This window comes from Strongylocentrotus purpuratus, unplaced genomic scaffold, assembly GCF_000002235.5.
Source record: "Strongylocentrotus purpuratus isolate Spur 01 unplaced genomic scaffold, Spur_5.0 spur5_scaffold_6, whole genome shotgun sequence".
NCBI lineage: Eukaryota > Metazoa > Echinodermata > Echinoidea > Camarodonta > Strongylocentrotidae > Strongylocentrotus > Strongylocentrotus purpuratus.
In genome coordinates, this window is record NW_022145612.1 from 23,764,389 (window position 1) to 23,788,852 (window position 24,464).

Consider the following 24,464-nt stretch of genomic DNA (forward strand, 5'->3'; position numbering starts at 1 on the left):
TATCAATTAGAAGCGACTAATTTAAAGCGAAGCAATTATGTGCAGTCAATGACGACGAGGTTCTACACTCATGAATTACTTAATATGTTGGAATGACCCTCCTCGAGTTCCCATAATGAATGATGAATAGAGGTACATCAATTCTTGCCTATTGTTAATGAATAGATATATGTTGACTATCTGACCCATCCCGAAACATTGAGCAGTATCAAAAGAACGACATCAGACACAAATTAATCAATAGAGTGAGAGCAACCGTAACCGATTATCAGATTAAATGAATTGTTCGGCGGCAGTCTCGTTTGTGTAGCCGAACAATGGATGTAGTGGTATAAGAAAAATGCGCTTCTTCAGACCTTTCTTCTACAAACAAAAGGTGTCACTCCAGTCTCCTCATTTATTTTGGTTCTGTGCCGCCTCTGATAGGCTGGGGAGTTGTAAGCCCTGGACAGACCGGTCATAAAATAAAATAAGCAATAGGTCTGGACACCCAGGTAGGTGCTCCTATCTATACAAGTCTTTGGACGAAGAATATCATTCGCCAGCTAGAGTCCGCCCCTCGATCCCCCTCCCCGCGTTGCCGACACGGACGCCATTATTTTCTCTGCGAGGAGATCAACATTATTCGGTGACATTATTTTCCATTCCGGCCAGACAAGATAAAAAGAAGTAGGACACACATGTGATTGAACCTTGTTGTAACTAGAGCATGATTACTCATAAATGTATCAGATGAATGAATAATTAATGACGGATCATTGGATTATCAAATTTCGAGGATTCTCTTTCATTTCGGCTGACATCCATTCTTCAGGTGAGCATGGAGTAATCTTTTAGAGGCCATGACTGTTTGTCTTGTACATGTGTTTCCATTACAGAATGAGTGTTATTAGTCATGTAATTACTTAATCTCATGCGGTATCTACATTGAATTCATTGCGTCTGTGAAAAAATGAACACGATCCGAAACCTTGGAAAGCTTTATCTCTGTCTGTTATAATTCTTTCCAATCAAAGTATTACTGCCTTATATGCTTTGTCGGATGTCAATGGATGGAATGTGATATACACGTCACATATAATAACCACAGTCCAGTGAAGCATAAGATAATTGTATCTACATGATTGTTGTTATGATTTTGATTAAAATGTATGATGGGTAGAAAAGGACAGACGTTTCTAAACCCGAGTATCCTTAAGAGATTGGTATAAATTATTTTCTGAAATTCGTTACATGCTACGCTGTATGAGAAAGAATGATGAAACAAATTACAAATAGATGCGTTTATCATTGGCGATCGCTTCTGATTGTCACATCGTATAAATGTTATGCATTTCAAAACTAATGTAAGTCTCACCCGTTGAATTTAGTCCTTTCTATGAATTTCTTATAATATCTTAGTTCGTATATCATTCTCTTTTCACGTCTTTTTTATCCCTTCAAAATAAATGTACTTTATGACGGATCAGTTCTGAATGCCAACTTATGTTAATATTGCGGATTTCTAAATGAGCACAAATCTGTGCTTGAATTTAATTGCTCTTATCTCACTTTGTATCTTCATCCATTTCTCTTTCTATCACTTCCTCTTCTTGTTATCCCTTCACTTGTACACCCCACTATCCTCTCATCACATCTCTCCCAACATCTCTCTCCACCCATGTCCACACTGTCTCATCCCTCTCTCTTCACCCACCCCGCTGTCTATGCCAACTGATGATTATGCACGTACTCTCATGTGCTAGCCTGCTCACGACAAATGTAATACTCTGAGCATCAGTTCCAATCCGAATGCCATCCTGTCACGATGTCGATGGATGACGAGGGATGATGTCTTCCCACAGCCTGTCTTCTGATGGCATCCGTAATGCGATCACGCCCCCGATTACGAACTAATGTCGTCGACACGCTAATCGGCAAGAATTTAACATTTTATAACTGACTAAGCCTAAGGAAGGCGTGGTTAACAAGTATAGCTAACTTGATATCCGAGTCTTTGACACGGGTTTCTTAAATGGCATATCTGAGTTGACTGCACACGAACGTTTTGATGGAAGAATTTTAATTTTATTCAAATTTGATTACTGTCAACAGAAGTCACCACTGGTCATTCGGAAATTAGAACCAGAACGCACCATGCTGCCATATTACCATAGATGGTAGTATTCAAATTCAAATCAGTTTTTTTTTCGTTTGTTGCCCCACCTTGTTTCTTTCTGTCGACATTATCTCAACTCCCATTTTGTACAAATCATAATGACAGTTTGCCAATCAAGACAATTTAACATTTGTGGCAAAGAATCGAACAGTTTGATGAAAGACAGTGACACTATTGGTTGTGCAAATGAACCTCTTGCCCCGTTATCTAATTATTCAACCATACAAAATAGATAAACATATTTGGGATAGGTTAGAGCACTGGATTTATACTGGAACCGGAAATAAATTAACATTTTCATTACAAGATAAATTATTTGGTTCAAGAGGTTTAAATAATTATGCATTGAATTGTATACTGATTGTGGTCCGACATGTGGTGTATACTTGCAAAATAAAGAAACAATTGCCTGACTTTGATAATATTAGAATTTCGATTCTAAATTACTTCAAAAACGAAAAGTATATTGCAAATTCGAATTGTAGAAATAATAAATTCACAATGAAATGGTTTTAATTCAGGAATTTGTTTACTTAAAATGATATTTTTTCTGTATTTTTTTTCTTTCCATGAATATCAGAAATGAATTATTGATTTGTTAATTTTCTGTTAACTCAACAGTTCAACAATACTTGTATCTCGCGAAGACAATTTTATTTATGTTATAAATGTAAATTACCTTGAATATATATTTATTAATTTGTTTCAAGATAATGAAAATCAATAAAATCCCTGTGGAGCGAAAATATGGAAGAAAAAAACAACAAAATAGATAAATGATTGACTAGACCACGTCATATTATATATATATCACCCTGATACAGGTAAAATCTTCTCCCTCTTCGGTGTTCACGCATCTCTGAAACCCTTTAAACATGGGGACCCTTGATAAATATTGTGAAAAGTCAAATCAAGGTTTACCGTAGTTCCATTTGGGATTGAGCCGACCATTTTTGCATTGACGTGAGAGATGAAGACGTGAGCAAACTTTCTCGCATTGCTGGGATGTTGATTTACCAGGTCTCTTCCCCATAATACATCATAATAGACCCACTCAAACAGCACATACAGACCCCCTTACAACACAACATTGTACTATGTTGATAAGTGTAAATGTGTGTTTTGGGCATTAGGGGTAATATTATAACAAGAAAAGAAAAAGAGACGGAAAGAGATAGAGAAAGAGAGGCGGCTCGCTTGGAAAAATAAGGTTAGAGCGAGAGGGCGTAGTAGAGAGGGGGAAAAGAAGAGAATTCTGGAGAGAGAGAGAGAGAGAGAGAGAGAGAGGAGAGAGAGAGAGAGAGAGAGGGGGGGGGGATACTCTGTTCTATAAAAAGGTATTGATCTCACTCATGAAGTGTTGGGCCATTTGTATTAGGTCCATGGTTGGGCTGAGATGTAAAAGTTTTAAGGTGTATAGTAGTTCATAAATATTGTCATGATAGTGCCCTCATCGTTGGACAGACATGACAGATGCTTTCTGTCCATTACATAAAATGTTTTCTATTGTTACGTTTTGGTTTTGATCAAAGGACGGGAGGGGTCACATAGTTTCTGAATCCCACCCTACCAGTAGTTTCAAAGCCATGTAAAAGTATTGTTTGGGTTGAGCAAAACTAAAGGACGCTCGAGTAAAATTTATTTAAAAACGCACCCTTTAGAAAGACATACTTTACATATTCTAGGGGCTTTTAAACATGCTTATGGGGGTCTCAAGAAAGTAATAATAAAGCTTACATACTAAAAAGCATTTTATAGCAGTATAAGATTTATACCAACTGTTGGCTACCGAGTTCGCTGAATTTTTGCTTAGCGTAGTGAGGATCGGTGGGATGGGGGGGGGGCGCCCCCACCATATCTCTCCTTTTATTTCCAGAATGGCTGTCCTTGAAAGTTTGAGGAATTCAGAATGATTTTTCCCGTCTTTTTCTCTTTTAAACGCATACGATTGCCTTCCAGCTCTCTCTCTCTTACTCCCTATGAAAGTCTCCCCTTGCCTATGGTCAGAGTCCGCATCTCGGGCTCGGTTCGCGGGTCGTTCACCCGCGCTTTACATGTAACCGAATCGCCCACAACCATCAGCAGAACGGGATGGGTTACACAGCCGAGCCCAGCCCGTCAATGGACTACCTGAGACCCGAGGTTCACATCGTCCCTCGTCATGTTACATAAGGGACGGTAAACACCACCAAAGATCGATTGTCGATAGGGTATGTGAACTGGGTCATTTGATCGGGGGTGAGTTTATTACAGTGGAAGTGGGGACGGGGAGGAGGGTGTTGATTTGGACCCTGAAAAACTTGGTCCAAGGAATAAATTCGTCGCTGTTTTCACGAAGTGACGGTAGTGAAAAAAAATTGCATTCACTTTGCGTTACGATTTTCCTCACTACCGTCACTTCGTGAAAACAAGGACGAATTAGTCAAATAACTTTAAATTTTAACGGTTTATGAAAATATTAAGAGGAATCGGCATCCATTTAATTAATTGCCATGGTCCTTCTTTCGTGTCCATCATCTGATCTCAAATGTTTTGCCAGGCTTTTGCACACTGAAGAGCCTTCTCATTTGCTGCCACTAGGTCTTCTAGGCAGCATTGGTCATCTAGGAGTGGGCATCTTTTTAGTGTGACATAGATTGCGCGGATGTTCCACACTCGCAGTCGGTGTCGTGGTCCTCAAAACACATATTTGAATGAGTACAGTTAAATTTTGTTATATTCAAACGCGATGAGAAGTGCCTAGGTTCGAGACTCGTCATAAATTCGTCGAGAAGACGCGGAGAAGCCAAAGTCGTTATAGTAAGAGAGGGAGACAGGAGAGTTAACAAAATACTTGAATTAGAAGACATCATAAAAACATGCATCTCACACGATGGCGTTTATGACGGTGTTATACCATTGTATTTTAGTAATCCTATTTTGAGAAATAGGAGAGCGTATAGAAACGACGGTACCAATGTAGACAATGTAAATAAAATAGCCTTTATAAAGCCTCCATTATTACATTTCAAGCATCACCATTTCAGCTCCTTAACCTGACGCTAATGCTACTTCATTGCTATACTACACAATTAGGCCTACTGCTTATTCATGCAACCCATTTATTTGACACACATGTAGTCAAAATATTAGCCCCTTCGACAAATCTTTTCCTCAGTGTGCTCAGTTACTAAATCAGTGGATATACTATCAATATTGTAGATCAGTCCTTTACTGTCAAGAGAGCATTCTACCTATATGTTATGTCCATTTATAAATTATGTCCTCATTTTATTGTACTTATCTTTCCCAAATAATTTGAAGTTCAGTCTAAGATTTTTGATGAATATAAGTTAGAATATCTGAATGAACACCACATCGAACATATCGGTCCTCTTTCTTTGCGTGAAAAAATATCGCTCAGCAACCTCACTAACAAATCGGTTGTCTTACCTAAACTTAAAATGTTCTGCAACTTTTCTATGATAGTGTAACTGAGTATGTCGTGATTGTGAAAAATATACGTATATTTGGACTCAAAGTAAAGTAAAAGCTCTGTCAATATCGTTATTAATATTTTGAACTTGCCGAATTGGAACTAATGAATTTAATCCGAAAATAAAAATCACGCTCGTTGTATATAAAGTAGGCCACCAAAGGCCGATGGTCATTGGTCATCTCTCAAACTTCCGTCCAGTTTTGACAGCGACCCAAGCGGTATGCCAACAATTTTAATTTCTGGTCAGTCAAATTCAATGCCACTTTGAAATTTGACCGGCATGCAATAACTATGTTTTGCTTAAAAACAGACTTTCGTTTTGTTACCATTCATAATGGAATAACACTTTTTAGGCAATAAAACTCATAATAGTTGGACGTTTTAAATTTCGTACCGAACCACACAAGCAACAACTATGCGAGCTATTCTACAGGTAGATTAGCCTTTCCTCTCAATAAATATTCCCAGTGTTCGTGGCTTTGCAGGAAGGTATTCGCCAAAACTTCAACCATTGTTAATTTTCTAGAAAGAGCTCGAAACCATGAGTTTGGTCCCCTTGGGGTTGCCAAGTACCCTTCTGTTTTCCCCGACTTCCCTTCGTTTTTATTTCTATTTCAGGTTCTTCTTTTACTCCTTACCTTTGCTTCCAGTAGTTTTATTTTTACAGAGTTCACGGTTTACGTCAAAATCAACTTCTCCGCTTCTATTTTTGACGTGACGGTTTCTCATAAATTTCCTAATTGAATGTTAAAGGGCTTTTGTGAGCGCTTGAGGCATAGCGCTCCCTTCCATGCGTGTCAATCGGTGGTTAGTCTGTTCACAGGCTATGTATACCCCCTCCGAGCTAAACTACCAACTTGCCATATAGTAGACACTAACCGAAATGAAAATGTCATATTTTGTTGGAATACGTCCGGGTTGAATGACTGAAAAAAGTCAACTCGACATTGTCAGATTGTCAATGTTGTTTTTAGCCTAGACCATGATACCTCTACCACAGCGGTGAAATATTACAAGAATGCAATGGTTCGGTTACAGACGAATGAAATAAATTGAATAATGAAGTTGATTATGTCCTCAATTCTCCACAATACTTGATATTCATGCAATAAAAGCAGTTATTAAACTGTTTTCAATATTACTTAAAGCCACGCTCATTGCATTTATTTGAGTGCAAGCCTGTGTATTTATTTGCACTATATCTACCATGTGAATTTTCCTGTCATAGTCTGATGTATACCTTTCACAGGCATATGATTTCAACTTTGGAGAACGTAACTAAACAAAAATGAAAAAACAAGGAGGGGTCCAATTGACATTTGGAACTCAACCCTAAGTAAAATCATTACATTTTTTTTTTTGTATATAGAAAATTATATCTTAAGAGCGGCCGTGTGATTACTTTACTTTTTAATCTATTTTAGAAAATACATCGAGAATCATCGCTCTCAATTGCTGTTTAAGTATTGCTGAACCATTACTGAAAATCTTAGAAGAACATGTGTCACTAAGTTTGACTCTTTATAAGGCCTAACAACGGGATGAACGTATTGTTTCTTCTATCCACCAAAACTCATTGGGCAAGTTCATTATAGACTGTATTATTGCAGGTATCTGTAAATACTGTAATCTTATCGAATGGAGCTTTATTGTAGTTCATTCTGAACCATTGACAATGCGACATCGATCTCTAAAGATGAACAAGGATCTGTGAAAGCTATCTTTGTAGTCTTTACATGTTTATTAGAGCCCCCAAGTTCATTGTCGTATCTGGGCGCACAATGTCATCATTCTTTCTTCCACCGCCAAGTTTGACACATTCAAAACACACATCTCAATGGAAACATCGAATCAGTCCAAAGCCTAGCTCGCCAAGCAAAGAATCTAGCCACCTCCTTTGTGTGTCTCTGACTCTCTCTCTAGAGGTATGAAGATCTGCGAAAATCCGGTGATTAATTGGAACTTTATATCCTGACGAAGATCCCCCAAAGGGGTTGCCGATTTGAAAAGCGTATTGGGCGGTAATCAATGATGGATATGCAGATCCTTTCTTGATTTCGAACAATTGGATACGTTTCCTTGGAGCTTTTCTTTGAAAATCTAGATGTTAATGGTTATATGTAACTATTTGTTCGTGTTAGATGGGAGGGGAAGAGACGTAGCACATGTACGTGCAGAACATTATATTTTGTTGGATACCTGAACCATTGTCAAGTGTTGCACTCGTATACTGAAATATCATTCAATACATTCAATAACGGAAATCATAAACAAGCACCTCGATAAGAACTCCCTTTACAAATAACATACTTTGGGAGTGATTTAGTAAATTCAAAACTATTTCTCTCGTTGCTTGTGATCCGAGTTACAGATTTTGAAAGTTTTTTTGGGGGGTACAACTCGTGAGTCCAAATGCTTATTTAGGAATTGTTTGGTTATAGCAAAACATATGGACATAAGTCCGCTGTTAATAATGAAACCATTTCATTGATAACAAACTAGATGTTTTTTTTTAGTCAGAATGAGTCAGAATGAATCAGGAGAGCTTGGGTATTTGTTTCTAGTTCATCGTGACTGTGCCATGGACCAGTGATGGCCTGGTGGTAGAGTCGCTGCCCGGCAAGCAGTAGATGGCAGGTTCAAGTCCCGCTGGTTCCAAGATTTTTTCTGACTTGTTTTTCAATACAGATCGTCAATCGATCTTATTTACTGGGTGTATAAGCCACAAATATGTTTGAATAAACTAGATGTTGCTTTTCCCCATGAAAAACTGGAAAAGGATATCTCATGCACAAATTTGAATGTTTATCTGTATGATACTTTATTTTCAATTACACCTATGTCTTTCCCCAACACACACACCCACACATGCGCGCACCCGTCCACACATACAAATGGTATTAGTTTTTAATATTACATATTTTCGTTACCTAGACACTTTTGTTATTATTTTCCTAGCTGTGTTGAACGGTTATGTCATCTCGTCACAAATCATCTCGTGGTATTCTCCCTCACAACCAATGCACCATTGTCGATCCAAGTTTCAAAGAATTTTGTTTGATATATTCATCCTTCGATCAGGGGCGGCGATTTCTATTCATGGGGCGTTATTTTCTTCTGCGGCACAGATTGGGGCTTTTTTTTAAAGGCTCAACACGCACCTAACCCCAATCTGTGCCGCCTAAAAAATTAACGCGACCGGATTTTATGCGAGGAAGCGTAGCGACCGAGCGAGAATTTTGTTGCATTTGTATTAGTCTAAACGCTGCACTCTTGGGCCCTCCAGAGCTTAAAAGTGTGTTGCAGTCATATTATTCAGTGTATGCTAAACATTTTGTTGGCACTTTTTCAAATTTTCCGGGGGGGGGGGGGACGACGATTCCCCCCTAAAATAATTGAGGGGGAACGTGTCCCCCCCCCCCCGTTCCCCCGGGATCGCCGCTCCTGCGGCCACGATACCCCCTTCTTCCTTTTGACACCTCAGATTTTGTAAACGGTTCCTTTTCGATTTTGTTTCTTTTATGTGATCATTCATTCTCTTTGTCATTCTATATCTCGTGTTATTGACTTGAAATTTCTAGCTCCATCACTATCCTCATTCATGAGCAAGATGAAAGTGTGATTATGTTTTTTTAGAGGGACGGGTGGGAATTTAGCTGGCTCGTTTAGTTGACGCTATTCACATGCCAAAGGGATAGTATCAAAGTCCGAGGGAGGTGTAGCGAAACGACCTATGTTGGTTCGAGCCAATGAGAGGTCGCGTCGAAGCTTTTTCTTGGTTTCTTTACTGATCGAGGGCTGTGAGTGCACCCAATATTCCGTACACACAACCAGGTAATCATTTGTCTCGCAGGCAGCTGACGTACAAGGACCTACCCGTCAGACTCTCTCTCTCTCTCTCACTCCTCATCTTTTCGAGCTTACGAGAGACAGCTCTCAGAAGCCGAAGGTGGCAAATTTTAACAAGTTTCGCAAGATTTTCGCCCGGCTTTGTCAAAACATTGAATATTGATCTCCGTCATCAAATTTCATTCGGGACAATTCTACGTCATCTTTTTGAGGCATGTTGATGGTTTCTATCTTGGAAAGACCTTGTGGATTACGTTCCTCCCACATACCATGATCAAAGGTAGGTGTGTATTGGTCCCGGTGGTAAACTAAACTATAATTTCATATCGTGGGGTGTGCATTTTTTCATCTCTTTTTTCAATCATTTGTTCGTTAAGTCTTTAACATATTTGATTCCAGCTTTTGTCCTCTTGCTCTCCCCTCTTTCATTTTCAGGAATAAGGAAGGACTGTGCTCGAAAAGCTGCCGGTAGTGATTGAGGATACAGCACTGATTTTTGACTCTTGGACAGGTAGGAGACGGCAGTTCTGTTGACAAAGAACCTGCTTTTTTTTACCAACCCACAAAGAAGGAGGGAAGCATAAATACAGAAAAGCTTCGTCAATTTCATCCCATCGGCGTGATGACGAAGATCATTCTGTCCCATGAACTATAGCTGTTGGCTTTGATTATTAAAAAGCAAAATGGAAACGTGTACGAACTCCTTATCGAGTAACTCTCCGTCTGCCAGCCCTTGCAAGAACATGACGTCGAATCGGAGATCGCAGACGTCTTGGAAGATAAGTCGACGCTTCTCTCGTCTCCTATGTCGACCGTCTATGACGATACTATCAAACGCCTTAATCTTACTTTGGACTTTTGTTGGAATTTTATCACCATCCTTCACGAGAGCACAAGATACAACGTGGATGTAAGTCAATAATTTGATTTGATCGTTCCCCTCTCTTTACTTCTGTCTCTCTCCCTCTTTCTATCTATATCCCTAGCTTCTACACAAACTTTCTCCTTTGATGTAAATACATGCTTCATATCCTTTCAGCTTCTCACCCCACACTTTCCTTTCTTTGTCGAGTTAAGCTTTTATGTTCGAAGTCATTATGATGATGTCTGATTTGTGAGTAGTTTACGGAATCCATAAAAGTGATTATACAAATGTGGTTCTTTGGTACTGCTCAATTTGTAGTGATTACATATGTTTATCAATACGAACGTATCATTAATGCCTACCCACCAACATAACAGATTAGGTCATAATGGCACCTTACCGTATAAATGCTCTCAGGATTAACAGCATTTTGTTAAGTTAATAATTATAAGAGGATGCCAGACATGGCCATTTTTTGTTATACTCACAGTCCGACTCTATCTTGCACGCCCTATAAATTCCATTTATACTGACAATAACAACAAAGAGAAGAAAATGCAGTAGGTTATTCCTTTCAGTATACTATATATAAACACATTGATTATCTAATCTCTCCCTGAGGAGATGCTGCTAGAGATTTTCTATATGGTGATAAAAACCTTTAATCACGATGAGAAGATAAATGTGATGTCTGATTGGTGAGACAAATGTATGGAGGCATATAATTGTGAAAGGATAGATATCACCAAAGAGCTCATCTTCCGACTCCTTTCATCGTGTTAGGGGAAAATAAAGTTGTTTTTTCTTCTTCATACAAACTTTCAAAGTAAAACAGGTTTAGCAAATACCAAGAAAGAATAAATAAACAAAAATCAATATTCCCACTTGTTGACTTTCTTGAAGGGGGTCAACATGAGTTAAAACATACTTATTGGATCTATGATGTAAGAAAGAGAGAGAGGGGAGGGGAGGGAGCACTATAGCGTGACAACTGATAGCTTTACGATTTAAGATATTGTCCGCAAGCCATATATTTATGAGAATTAACGAAATCGAAATCAAGTAGAAGATGGCAGCTTGTCGACCTCCAAGCCCCCCCCCCCCCTCCCGAAAAAAAAGAATAAAATCATCACAGTGAATGAAACTGTGAGCCTTTCTTTCTTTTGTATAGATTGATAATTGTCTTGTTCTTACTGATGCTGAAAATACGTGCCTTTTAGCCAACCTGTTTAGAAATGATCTTCCCAAGATGAAGAAACATCATCAAAGAAAATGCTCCATCACTTTGCGTGATTGGACGAAATAACATTCGTTTATTGGCATTATTCAACACTTAACTGTTTGCTATTTAAATCTCAATAAATGGCACCTATTTTAAATCATATTTCATTCAAATGTTTTGAGAATCCTTTACCATTCAGATTAGCTAGTTGAGTGACACTCTTAAAAGAGCCGTGAAAATTGGGTTCTTATTGAGGACAAGGTATTCGCGATAGAGTAGGTCGGGGAGGAAGGTCGGTCACTCGTTCCTATACCAGTCCACCGGGACCGATTAATGATTCTCTGCATGCAGCCGTCTAACGATAAACAATTTACTCTAAATATAAAATCATCGTCATTTAACTTAATGATCCATGTATATGTTAACGAAAGAAGTGCAATGAATGAAAGATTATGAACTGAACTGATATTGCATTATGAAAAGGAATGTGTTTTCGTCTTGTATACTTTTTGCGTAGCCTGTTTTTCCTGAAATTGACATGGAATAGGTGCAAATTTTCGACATCATTTTAGTCAGCCAGACATAAGGGCAAAGGGCAATTAATGTAACGTAACGAAATGGAGTTAGGTAGAACGTTGGAATTACATGAACGCCTACGCCATACATACCCAATGGAACTGCTATCATCTTTCCCTTGCCGTGTTTGCGTGGCGCCGAACATTTTGCTTGGCGATAGAACTGGATAGTGTGGTAAGAAGGAGAGGGGAAGAAGGTTTAGAAGAAAGATAGATGGACGGAAACAGGTACATGGATAGCAAGTGTAAATTAACATGAATGTTGAAATAACAAAATTAAGAGAAAGAATGAGAGGGAGAGGGGATAACGGATGGTTTGTAAACAAAACACAACATACACACACACACAATTTGAGATTAAAAAAGGGAAAATAGTTAAGAAAGATTTAAAATAGAATATGCAGATGAAAGAAAGAAATGAATGAAAATGGAATGACAGAGATGAATCGATGAATTCAAAATGAGTGATTAGGAGATATATACCAATTTATAGAGAGAAAACGAGGTAAACATCTGACAGGACAAAAGGAGAAAACTGGAGAGATAGAGGGGGATTTAAAAGGGAAAATAGGAAAATGATAGAAAGAGAGAGAGAGAGAGAGAAAGTGATTTCTCACTATCCGGCGACTACAGCTCGACAGGCCGTAACCAATATTTTCCCTGGGTCTATTGTTCCCGAGTGGTATCAGCACCAAACTGAAGTTGCCAAATCCCCACCATGTATAGTGGCCTTGCATTGTTTCCTTTCCCTTCTGTATCTGCTATCAACCCACGACGCCATCTTTAACCTCAACTCAACCCTTTTTGCAATGACGAACCTTCGTCATTGCCTTGTTTTCGTTCACATTCTGCCCCATTAATATTCTCCTTTTCCTCCTTTTCCTGTTCCTTATCGTCAGGAAATCGCATTCGTTTTGCACGTAGTGTTTGTTATTCCTGGTTCGGTGCTTTCATCATGTCCTTTTCCTTTCAAATTTCATAGGCATGGTCTCTAACATCTCATCAAGGTCACTACATTCTTTGATTTTCGAAATCACTCATGCATAACCGTCCAGGCGCCATTTTGTCCGTTTTTGGTCCATTTTAAGGCCTTTCTGTCTTCCTTCCTATCTCCACTATCCTAGATTCTACAAACTTCTAACAAATTCCTCTAGATAGTCTAATAGATGTTCTTTCATCTGCGACGTATGACCTGACCTTCAAAATGCCATCTTCGTACTCAAAATTCAAATCTGAAACTGACTCCGTCAAAAATCTCTCAAATTCTTGAAAAATGGACCCCTAAAAACCTAAAACTGCCATAACTTTCTCATATAAATTCCGTTTTGTGTTTAAATCTCACATTATCCTTATCTTATAATTGCACATAGCCATGCCAAATTTCATGCTCCAATGACTATGCAAAACATAAATAGCGCCCTCTAAAGTTCTGGGAATTGGCTTTCTTTCTGTGGCCGTATCTCCATAATGGCTTGGCAAACCCGTACCCTTTTTGCAATGACGAACCTTCGTCATTGCCTTGTTTTCGTTCACATTCTGCCCCATTAATATTCTCCTTTTCCTCCTTTTCCTGTTCCTTATCCTTATCGTCAGGAAATCGCATTCGTTTTGCACGTAGTGTTTGTTATTCCTGGTTCGGTGCTTTCATCATGTCCTTTTCCTTTCAAATTTCATAGGCATGGTCTCTAACATCTCATCAAGGTCACTACATTCTTTGATTTTCGAAATCACTCATGCATAACCGTCCAGGCGCCATTTTGTCCGTTTTTGGTCCATTTTAAGGCCTTTCTGTCTTCCTTCCTATCTCCACTATCCTAGATTCTACAAACTTCTAACAAATTCCTCTAGATAGTCTAATAGATGTTCTTTCATCTGCGACGTATGACCTGACCTTCAAAATGCCATCTTCGTACTCAAAATTCAAATCTGAAACTGACTCCGTCAAAAATCTCTCAAATTCTTGAAAAATGGACCCCTAAAAATCTAAAACTGCCATAACTTTCTCATATAAATTCCGTTTTGTGTTTAAATCTCACATTATCCTTATCTTATAATTGCACATAGCCATGCCAAATTTCATGCTCCAATGACTATGCAAAACATAAATAGCGCCCTCTAAAGTTCTGGGAATTGGCTTTCTTTCTGTGGCCGTATCTCCATAATGGCTTGGCAAACCCGTACCCTTTTTTGGATTTAGATACTTGAAGATATGCCCTTTCCAGCCTTATACAAAATTATATACCCTTACACTGACCAAATTTGAGAAAAATGCCCTCCAAATTTGCCATTTTCGAGAAAAATTCCAAAATAACTTCAACTTGCTTTAAAATGGCGATCTTTATACCTACATCAATGAAACTTGGCAGATATATGTATCCATATACGTGACAACTGTTTACCAAGTTTGGTAAAATTCAAATATGTCAGCGCAAAGTTATCGCCAAAAATGATGTATTTACTATGGATTACGTAATAGCGCGTTCAATGCGCGCAATACATTGCGCGCAGTTAACAATGGTGTCAAACTGACCGCAATGAAGAGCCCTTTCGGATGATACCAAGTATTATATATGTTCACACAGAAAATTGTGAGTAAATCGCATTTGAACAAAGATCACTACACGAATTCCGCCGAGTTTCCGCCCGAACCTAACACGTTTCGGCTATGACGTCATTTTTTCAGACTGCTTTTCGCCCCTTAAACGTCCTTTTTTTTCCTTGAAAATTTGCAGTGACATGCCGAGTTCCAATACGCAGGGCACCTCTTGGCCGGATTTTTGAAATTGGTCAAGGGGGCCATTCAAGACGCCATTTTGTCCTATACATCTATTTTACATCACGTGTTTCGATAGGATTATCATAGAAAAAAAGAGAGTGGTTTACAATAACAACCATGAAATTCTCTTTCTAATGATACCAAATACGGCCCATAAAGAGACGTAAAGAGAGAGAGAAAAAACAATTTAACTCCGGCCATAATACAGATCCTGCACGTTTTCCGCCCATTCATTACACGCATTGTCTATGGGGCATATCGGGTTCACGCTTTTGGCCCCCACAACGAACTTGATTGCAATGTCAAACATGCACCAAATCCCATTGGTTTGTGCACGCAGTGCTTGCGAGCCCTTTCTAGGTTCTTTCCCCTATCCCAATTTCTTTCAAACTTCGTAGGCATAGTACCATCCCATCAAGGTCACTGTTGATGCCTTTCTTTCGCCCTACCTATCTCCAATATCACAGAAGCTACAGACTTCATGCAAATTGCTCTGGATAGTCCGAGAGAAGCTCTTTCGTTTGACACGTAGACACACGGCGTCATTGCACGCACATCGTTCTGACACGATTGCATTTCTAGTTTGGATTTAGATACTTGAAGATATGCCCTTTCCAGCCTTATACAAAATTATATACCCTTACACTGACCAAATTTGAGAAAAATGCCCTCCAAATTTGCCATTTTCGAGAAAAATTCCAAAATAACTTCAACTTGCTTTAAAATGGCGATCTTTATACCTACATCAATGAAACTTGGCAGATATATGTATCCATATACGTGACAACTGTTTACCAAGTTTGGTAAAATTCAAATATGTCAGCGCAAAGTTATCGCCAAAAATGATGTATTTACTATGGATTACGTAATAGCGCGTTCAATGCGCGCAATACATTGCGCGCAGTTAACAATGGTGTCAAACTGACCGCAATGAAGAGCCCTTTCGGATGATACCAAGTATTATATATGTTCACACAGAAAATTGTGAGTAAATCGCATTTGAACAAAGATCACTACACGAATTCCGCCGAGTTTCCGCCCGAACCTAACACGTTTCGGCTATGACGTCATTTTTTCAGACTGCTTTTCGCCCCTTAAACGTCCTTTTTTTTCCTTGAAAATTTGCAGTGACATGCCGAGTTCCAATACGCAGGGCACCTCTTGGCCGGATTTTTGAAATTGGTCAAGGGGGCCATTCAAGACGCCATTTTGTCCTATACATCTATTTTACATCACGTGTTTCGATAGGATTATCATAGAAAAAAAGAGAGTGGTTTACAATAACAACCATGAAATTCTCTTTCTAATGATACCAAATACGGCCCATAAAGAGACGTAAAGAGAGAGAGAAAAAACAATTTAACTCCGGCCATAATACAGATCCTGCACGTTTTCCGCCCATTCATTACACGCATTGTCTATGGGGCATATCGGGTTCACGCTTTTGGCCCCCACAACGAACTTGATTGCAATGTCAAACATGCACCAAATCCCATTGGTTTGTGCACGCAGTGCTTGCGAGCCCTTTCTAGGTTCTTTCCCCTATCCCAATTTCTTTCAAACTTCGTAGGCATAGTACCATCCCATCAAGGTCACTGTTGATGCCTTTCTTTCGCCCTACCTATCTCCAATATCACAGAAGCTACAGACTTCATGCAAATTGCTCTGGATAGTCCGAGAGAAGCTCTTTCGTTTGACACGTAGACACACGGCGTCATTGCACGCACATCGTTCTGACACGATTGCATTTCTAGTCTTTTCTTCTTGCTCTTCAAGCTCAGAGAAGATCTTGATATATGTTTAATTAGATCAATTACTCCTGCTGAACGCTCTTGACAACAAGAGATTTGTATAACGGTCCAATGCGGCATGCTTCAGCAACAGATCGAAAATGTTCGGGAAGCGGCTCTTTCTTCAGAGAAAATGGAAAATAGGCCTACTATTGATCGAGGAAACGGTTTGTCTTTTTTTTTTATAGAATAACTGACTCGCGTCATACCGAAATGCTCTAAATGTTTGTATCTTATGGTATGATATGCATTTACCTTTGGAGACCAAAAGAGAAAGATTAGAAGAAAGTTAGTGAAAGAGGTAAGGGTTTGGTGAAGTATTTCATGATGAATGATTCCTGATCATGCATCAAATAAAAAAGAATCCAATAGATAAATTTAAGAAGGATTACCGTGGATTGAAACTTAGATCAAATCCTTAAAGACACAGGGGAGTCATGAGGTGGATATAGGATCCGCCCCTTGGAAGTGGAAATATCTGAAAGACAAATAAAAACGTAGAGCATCTTCTAAGAGAATATAAAAAAAGGACCTTTATGGGAATACTCATGAAACGAAATTCATCATATCGGCCTTAAGATCCTCATCGTTATGCATCAATCATATACAAAATTTGGGCAATATTTGCCTGATGGCAGGGTCACCATGAATACGCGTTTATGAAGAAAAAAAAATTAAACACTGCATATAGTTGTCCTCGTACAAAGAGATTGTACTGACACATGTAACATTGAAAAATGACAGTATTCTGGGTTAAAGAAAAACACTATAAGTGATTATGGTACCGATGTTTCTTGACAGTTACAAATGCTGCACCCTGCCTTTAAGTGCTCCTCGAATGGTGTGACGGATGGCTGGATCTTAATCGTACGTCCATCACGGTTACATTGAATTGCGCCAAGACGTATCGCGAAAATAACTTGAAAGGAGCGAAGGAATGACACATCAATAGGGCGACAAGCGATACCTCTTTATTCATGGGAGCTCAACGGAATCGCCTCAAAAAGACTTTTAATCAAATTCTGACTGGCGGCACATTATACGTTTTGTTCTCGTATTAGAGCGCAATACCTCGAAAGAGTCCGTTTAAATCCGCCTTTGACTCACAGCGGTAGTCAGCTATCGATCCACCAATTTTTGCAGCGCATCATTGTCTGCGTGAGAGTAGCGGCTCTTTTATTTTATTACCTTCTCCCAAGCTGCTTCTATTACACCCAGGTACAGTTTATTAGAGTCACTTCATAGCTGTAACTTCTGATCCACTCCGTCGCAGATAAAAAGAACTCAATTACAAGAATTCTAAAAGTCAATTTCTAGCGGAATTAAATCCCTTCGGACCGTTTGAGGTATTAGGTTATGTATTGTGTGAACCCATTATAGAATGTCTTGCACACCAATGATAATTGATGGAGTGGACATAGTTTGAAAAGAAGATTGGCCGTTCCCTCCCTCCTAAAGAAACTATTATGTAGTTCCAATGATTAATTGCAACCTACACATGTTGCTTCTGTCAAATCTAACATGTAGCCAACTTTGTAGTCAACTTTTTGAGTACTGCAATATCCATGATATGCCAAGCTGCATGGTTATGCGATTTATTTGTTTTTGCTTTAGTTCAAGGTGTTTATTGAAACACGAAGCAAGACCTGCAATATTTTCAGAATGCTTGTCATTTTTGAAATCCTAAATGTACATCAAAGCCTAACAATACAGACGTTTTCATAACCTATACTCAGACATAGCCTAAAGTCAGATTATGTCATGTATCCTGATCCATAGAAGGGATATTTCGTCGATGTCATAAGACCCAAAGTTGTCCGGTTTCCCAGAACCCTTTGAAGTTTTCAAATACGCAAATCGGTTTCCAAGGAGATCTCAAAAGAACAAATGAGAGCAGCTGAAATGCGGTAGAGGACAACAGAGGTAACCTACCATTTAGCTCACAGTCTGATCAACTTTCTTTAATGAATATGAAGAAGTGGAGCCTGTAAATGGAAGCTTTCCTAAGTTCTATAGACGCCAGAATCTGACAAACTTGTCGAAAAAGTACGACTTCTCATTCTAAAAATGTCATCTTTTGAATAGCTCGATTGTTTTATTTTCTTTATTGTAACCGCTGATCACTCATCATGTGTGATACTTATCTTTTGTTCCAAAGATACAAACCCCGACAAACAATTATAGTTGTTGTTGTTGAATGGCATCTCACCTTATGAACATTTAACACAAGGAACCCCCTCTCAATAACCCAGTCACAACAATGAGACCGACAATAGACCAAACAACAATTATGATACCCCAAATGGCCAAGAATCGATCAATTTTTGTCCAGTTGGAGTCGATTTTATGATCAAAGATAGGACAAAAGTAACAACCAAAACTATAAATTGCAAGTGAGGTATTAGTGTCAGTATTTGCATTTGTCTAGTTTTCTAAATGCATAAATCATCCCACAGTACTCTAATGAGGTAGGTTTGATGTGGTAATTTGACGAAATTTGTCCAAAAAGTACACAGGTCTAGAGGAAATTAACAGAAAGACATTTGAGTGAAAAATATCCTTTCTCTGAATTACCAAACATCTCAAGACTCTCTTTTCCTTTAAAACATGTCAATAACTTACAAACCTTTTTTGTTCCAACCTTCTTCTTTCCCTCTACAGAAATCTAGGACTGGACACGAGAGTCCAGCAATTCGATGCCTTCCGGAACCCAGAGCTGTTCATCCTGGGCACCCAACCCCTGTGCAGTGAGTTACTTGGTCTGTCCCCGGGTCAGCAGAAGCTATGCCAGCTCTACCAGGACCACATGGCACCCATTGGTGAGGGCGCTAAGATGAGCATCGACGAGTGCCAGAACCAGTTCACCAACAGAAGGTGGAACTGCAGCACGGTCGACAGCAATAATGTCTTTGGAAAGGTGCTCAGCATATGTAAGTATTTTTGAGCTGATGAACATGTTAACAAAGTTGGTTCGAGCTAACGGGATGGTGACTTATCGTAAAGACTCAGTGTGAAGTGAATGTACAATGTCCGATTACTTGACATTATATCGCCACCATGAGATACGTATTGATTTTGATTCATTTTCCTAAGATAAGTCCTATACCCAACCTTTTTTGTTTCGCATAACCTGAAAGGCCAATCTTCAAAGATGTCTGCCTTGGCATTATTTTTAGAAAGGATACTACGATACCTCAAGGCACAGTAGGCAGAGATATTGTACGAATAAGACGTGTTTCATCACCTCTCCTTCTCTTACACACAGTACATTTCCTTATCAAAGCTTCAGAGTAATATTAAGAGCTCATAGATTTAATGTGTGCAGAATTACTGTTATACCTACTTACTTTTGAATCCTTCGGATTTCTCGGTTAATGTGCGTTACCATGACCCAATAGTTGAACTAAATTCAAGATATAAGTATGTTACCCTAGTTCAACTGTGAGTGTACATACAACCTCCGCTGCCTTCATGCAGCTATTTTATGCACTCACTACTCAAACAAATTTATCTGAAAAGTATACATTTCGTCCTAGAAAACATGGCCATGAATTTCAGACCTTCCCTGATTTTGATCACGAGTAAACATTATTAAAACGCCGTTAAAATTCAGGGTGCCAATCTAGTGCTAAAGTTTGTGTCTGGTGTGGAGGAGTTTTCTTTATTACGCGATATCGTCCGATATTAAAGGTATATGAATATTTACAGATATTTTTTACAACAGGTACGTATGTTTACCACTAATGCATTAAAGATTATTTCAGAACAAATACCCCTGCATTTAATTGTTCTCGGACCTCTTGCTAAGTTCCAAGCTTTGCTGATTCAAGTTGGAAATAATGCAAAGTTCGAGAGCCAATTGAACATCGAAAATCGAAATATAACTTCAAACGAATCGTTTTCTTCTTTCTTTTCCAAATGCTTATCATTTAACGTATGGGATAACACCTGAAGAGTGCTTCACATTAATTTTATAATCTTTGTTCATACATTATTGCTGTTGAATTTATTTGAAGTTTAATAATGTTCATTCTTTACACGGAACCTTTCTTGTCAACCATTTAATGCATGTCCTCGTAGTTATTGTTATTGTCTTATGCTAATCACAAAATATACATTTATATAATAAGTTTGTAAAGCGATGTGATGCAGTTACTGTAAGGTCGCTATAACATGGGTCAATATTGTATTGTATTGAATAGGAGTAGGACGTATTAGATTTGTATTCGACTGTTCATAATGGAGAGATTCAATTTTAGTTTGGACAGATTAACACCTGCCTTATTCGTTTGATTTATATAAAATGACTTGTCAAAAAAGACGCAATGTCGGAGTTTACACTCTAAAACAGAGCTATGCAATTCTGATATCATTGCTATACATTTTATTACAGTCAAAGGTCGAATATGTATCCACGCAAAGAAACAGTAGACATATAAGATGACCAAAAGAAGTGTTATATTGATTTATATTCATTCTATTTAGAACAAACATACGGTCCGGTTATAAAAACAGAGAACCAAGATCAAGTTGTAGGAAGGGGGCATCTTCGTAAGATGATATGTTTATCTTTCATTTTGGCCCTGTGTCATTTATGATGAAGTATTTCACATCGTGTTCTCTGTTTCTTCGTCGTTGCCCTTTCCCGTTATGTGGGATGACATGTTCTCCCCTGGTTCTCTTTCTCTTAAAAAAAAAATCTAAATCGGCAACACCAGTCAATCGAATGGTAAGGTGATGTGATTCATTGAAACATTTCTTTTGTTCAATTACAATTACAAAACAATCATCAAAACAAAAATTACGAAGGCATTAATGTTTGAATGCTCTACGTTTCCTGGTCGGTAGATGCAGATAAAACGGTAGTGATTGGAATGCTATTCAGCTCAGTATTTTGCTTCGGAGTACATATGTGAAGACAAAGTTATGTTACTTTCAGTTAACTCAGACGCAACGCAGAAGACACCAAGTTTAGATAGGCCTTTTAAGTTCGCCATCCATCCACTATAGTCTTCTCTTAAACAAAACTGACTTAAGACATTTTTTTCTAGGGGATCACGACAAAGATAGGAACTAATCGCAAAATATAGACATTAACTTTGGCAACCGCCAATCCACCCAATGTCGAAAAACTTATTGTATGCGATATACGTGTAGTTCCGTAGTATGACAAAGTGATTAGATGGTAGAAGAGGAAGGGGTTGGTTGACGACAATCCCTCCCATCTCCTTTCACCACGCCACCATTTCCCCACATCCCTTCCAAATCCTAACCGATCGTAGTAAAGCTGGATGATATGGAAAACCCGTTTACCAGTCTCATTTACAATTAGGTCATGGTCGAGGTGTCGGCGTGAAATCTAGCCGTAAATCATCCCCAAGTTGAAGGCAATAAATTCTTTTACCGCCTATCCTCCCCAGGCCAGGTGACTGCCATTTATTAGAAAGACCGTCCCCACTGCAGTTGATGACAAAAATGTCTTTCTATACCAAATACTTAGAATAAGATAGAGTGAACAAAATCATTGGCCGATTTCGTCATCTGTCTTGTGATAAATGATATGATCCAAATCATACAGTTTTGATTCAATTCTTAAGTCGCTGGAGTGGCTTTCAAGGTCAGTCTGTCCAAAAAGGTATTGCTGTACATAACAAGTTTACATGATGGTATTCAGATGAGACTCCTATCTTTAATGATACATATCTACATCCAAAAAGAAGATAATGCGATTTCAGATTTGTTGTATGGAGAACAATCTGAAGGTAGTTTTTGGCCTACTTCATGACTTCAAGTTTAGCTCTAGTACCAATACCCGAGTACATAACGGGTAATCAGCTATGGGACATATGTTTGCATCTCACATGAACGAATAAACAACATCTTTAGAAAGAAACCATTATACTAAAAATTCTAAAGACCTGAATCATTTAGGTCAGAAAGCAAACTTGCACATCGCTTTATCTCACGTGAGATTAAAACTCAAAGGGCGACTTGAAAAAGCTCGTGCACCCTTTAAGGCTACGCTCCAGATTCTTGCAAACCGGTTTCACATAATACGTGTCAGGCGAGAGAATGATTACCACCATCAATTTTATTTTCACTTTGCCCCAGCTCCATGAAGCCAAGCAATTTTGGCACTTCGCATTTTATCTTGGTGTTTATGATAAGCAAATGCTGCATGGCCTTTCATAATTTCACCCAATCATCTACATCTGGTTGGAGTGAAACCATGGAAACTAAGAAATGTTTCATTATAGATTGTTTACGATTAAAATCCTCCACTTTCACTTTGCTCCTCTTTCTTTCATTCGACACCCATATTATTAAATGTGTCAATGTCATATCGGTCAAATCATTTTCGCCAACATAAAGTAAAAGAAATAAAACAAAAGAAAAGAATTCTCTCATATAATCCACCCTTGTCATTCATTTGTCTTGCATAATAATGTCATAACACGCGTGCGCGTACACACGCACACACACACACACACACGCACAAACACACACACACGCACAAACACGCACACATGCACATGACTGTAAGCCTTCCCCCACCCACATACATACATTTTGAAAACAACAACATCAAATGCATAACAACAGGCGATATCTTCATGCACACATACCATGTTTTTAATGATGTTACTTCTGAGAAGTACTGTCAATATGTTTACAAATAATATAGATATTGGCCGAAGAGGTACGTTTCAAATGAGCAATTGAATCATTAAGAGTCTGTGGTACATCGGATTTGGTCTACCCACAGTTCGGTGTGATTCTAATTTGTAAACATCGGAATTCTACCAAAACTTAGGTCTGATTCACACAATTAACGTTTCTTATATCGTCACTTTCTTATAGGGGATTATCCGAAGGTTTTCTTTTCTGACGTAATCGGCGGCTTTAAATTTAAGCCTTCCTTCTTTATAATGTGGCACCAGCAACCTGTAACGGATCAAAAGTGCTCTTTATTAAAACAACCGAATGAAAAACGAGATTTTTTTTTTCGTACTGGCTTACCTTGGTTTAAAACACTAAATGAGGCGTGAAAATTCCATGGAAAATTCCAAGCCCGTGGAAGGAGGATAATTTCTATCTAAACCGCTTTAAACCTAAAGTCAGATTCCTAAGACTTTCAGAAGGAACCCGGCACGGTGCGATAAAGCATGGGGAAAGTAACAATGATTTCAAATTAGTTAAATACTTGTTTCAGCAATTATTATTTAAATCTGCAAGTTTATGTCGAATATCATCTTTTGGGGGTAAATTATTTGTTGGGCGAAATATGTAACAGGATGAAATTGCTCAGTCAAGACAGATCGAATCTGTTTAATGGGTAGTTTTACTACTATGTGATTTCTGAAAAAAATAGAAAAAAAATAAATTACTCCAAGTCTTAGAAATCATCAAACGGCTGAAAAATTTGATGAGAACCAGAAGGGCGTTAACTCTCATCATATTACCCAGAGTTAACGCCCTTCTGGCTTTCTAAAGAAGTTAAGATGTTGCTCGTCATAGATAGGAAAATACATTATTTTCACAGAGTGTTGTTCCCATTTGATAATAGACTTTAAATGAAATCTAAATCAATCCATTTACGGAATAGTGAGACATTTCACGAGACTTTTACACATTTCTAAAGTAGATCTATATCCTCATTAAAAAAAAACGTATATCGGGTAAAACAAAAGCAAGATATTTGGTATAATCAGAAGCGTCTGCCAGTCACGTCATATTTAGTAAGATCTTTA

At 38.5% G+C, this 24,464-nt stretch overlaps 1 protein-coding gene across 3 annotated transcripts in view; it reads left to right on the forward strand.

Annotated features, from left to right (window-relative positions):
* Positions 1-525: 525 nt before the first annotated feature.
* LOC105438994 (protein Wnt-5b-like) overlaps positions 526-24,464 on the forward strand; it is a 42,377-nt gene continuing 18,438 nt past the window's right edge. The window contains exons 1-3 of one of the 3 annotated variants that reach the window (XM_030971937.1): positions 526-814; positions 9,921-10,395; positions 19,375-19,643. In XM_030971937.1, coding sequence (XP_030827797.1) covers positions 10,169-10,395; positions 19,375-19,643 — 496 coding nt within the window. In that variant the 5' untranslated portion in view covers positions 526-814; positions 9,921-10,168. Of the gene's footprint in view, positions 815-9,470; positions 9,770-9,920; positions 10,396-19,374; positions 19,644-24,464 lie in introns of those variants that run through there. The other 2 variants (XM_030971938.1, XM_030971936.1) reach the window with 2 other exon arrangements.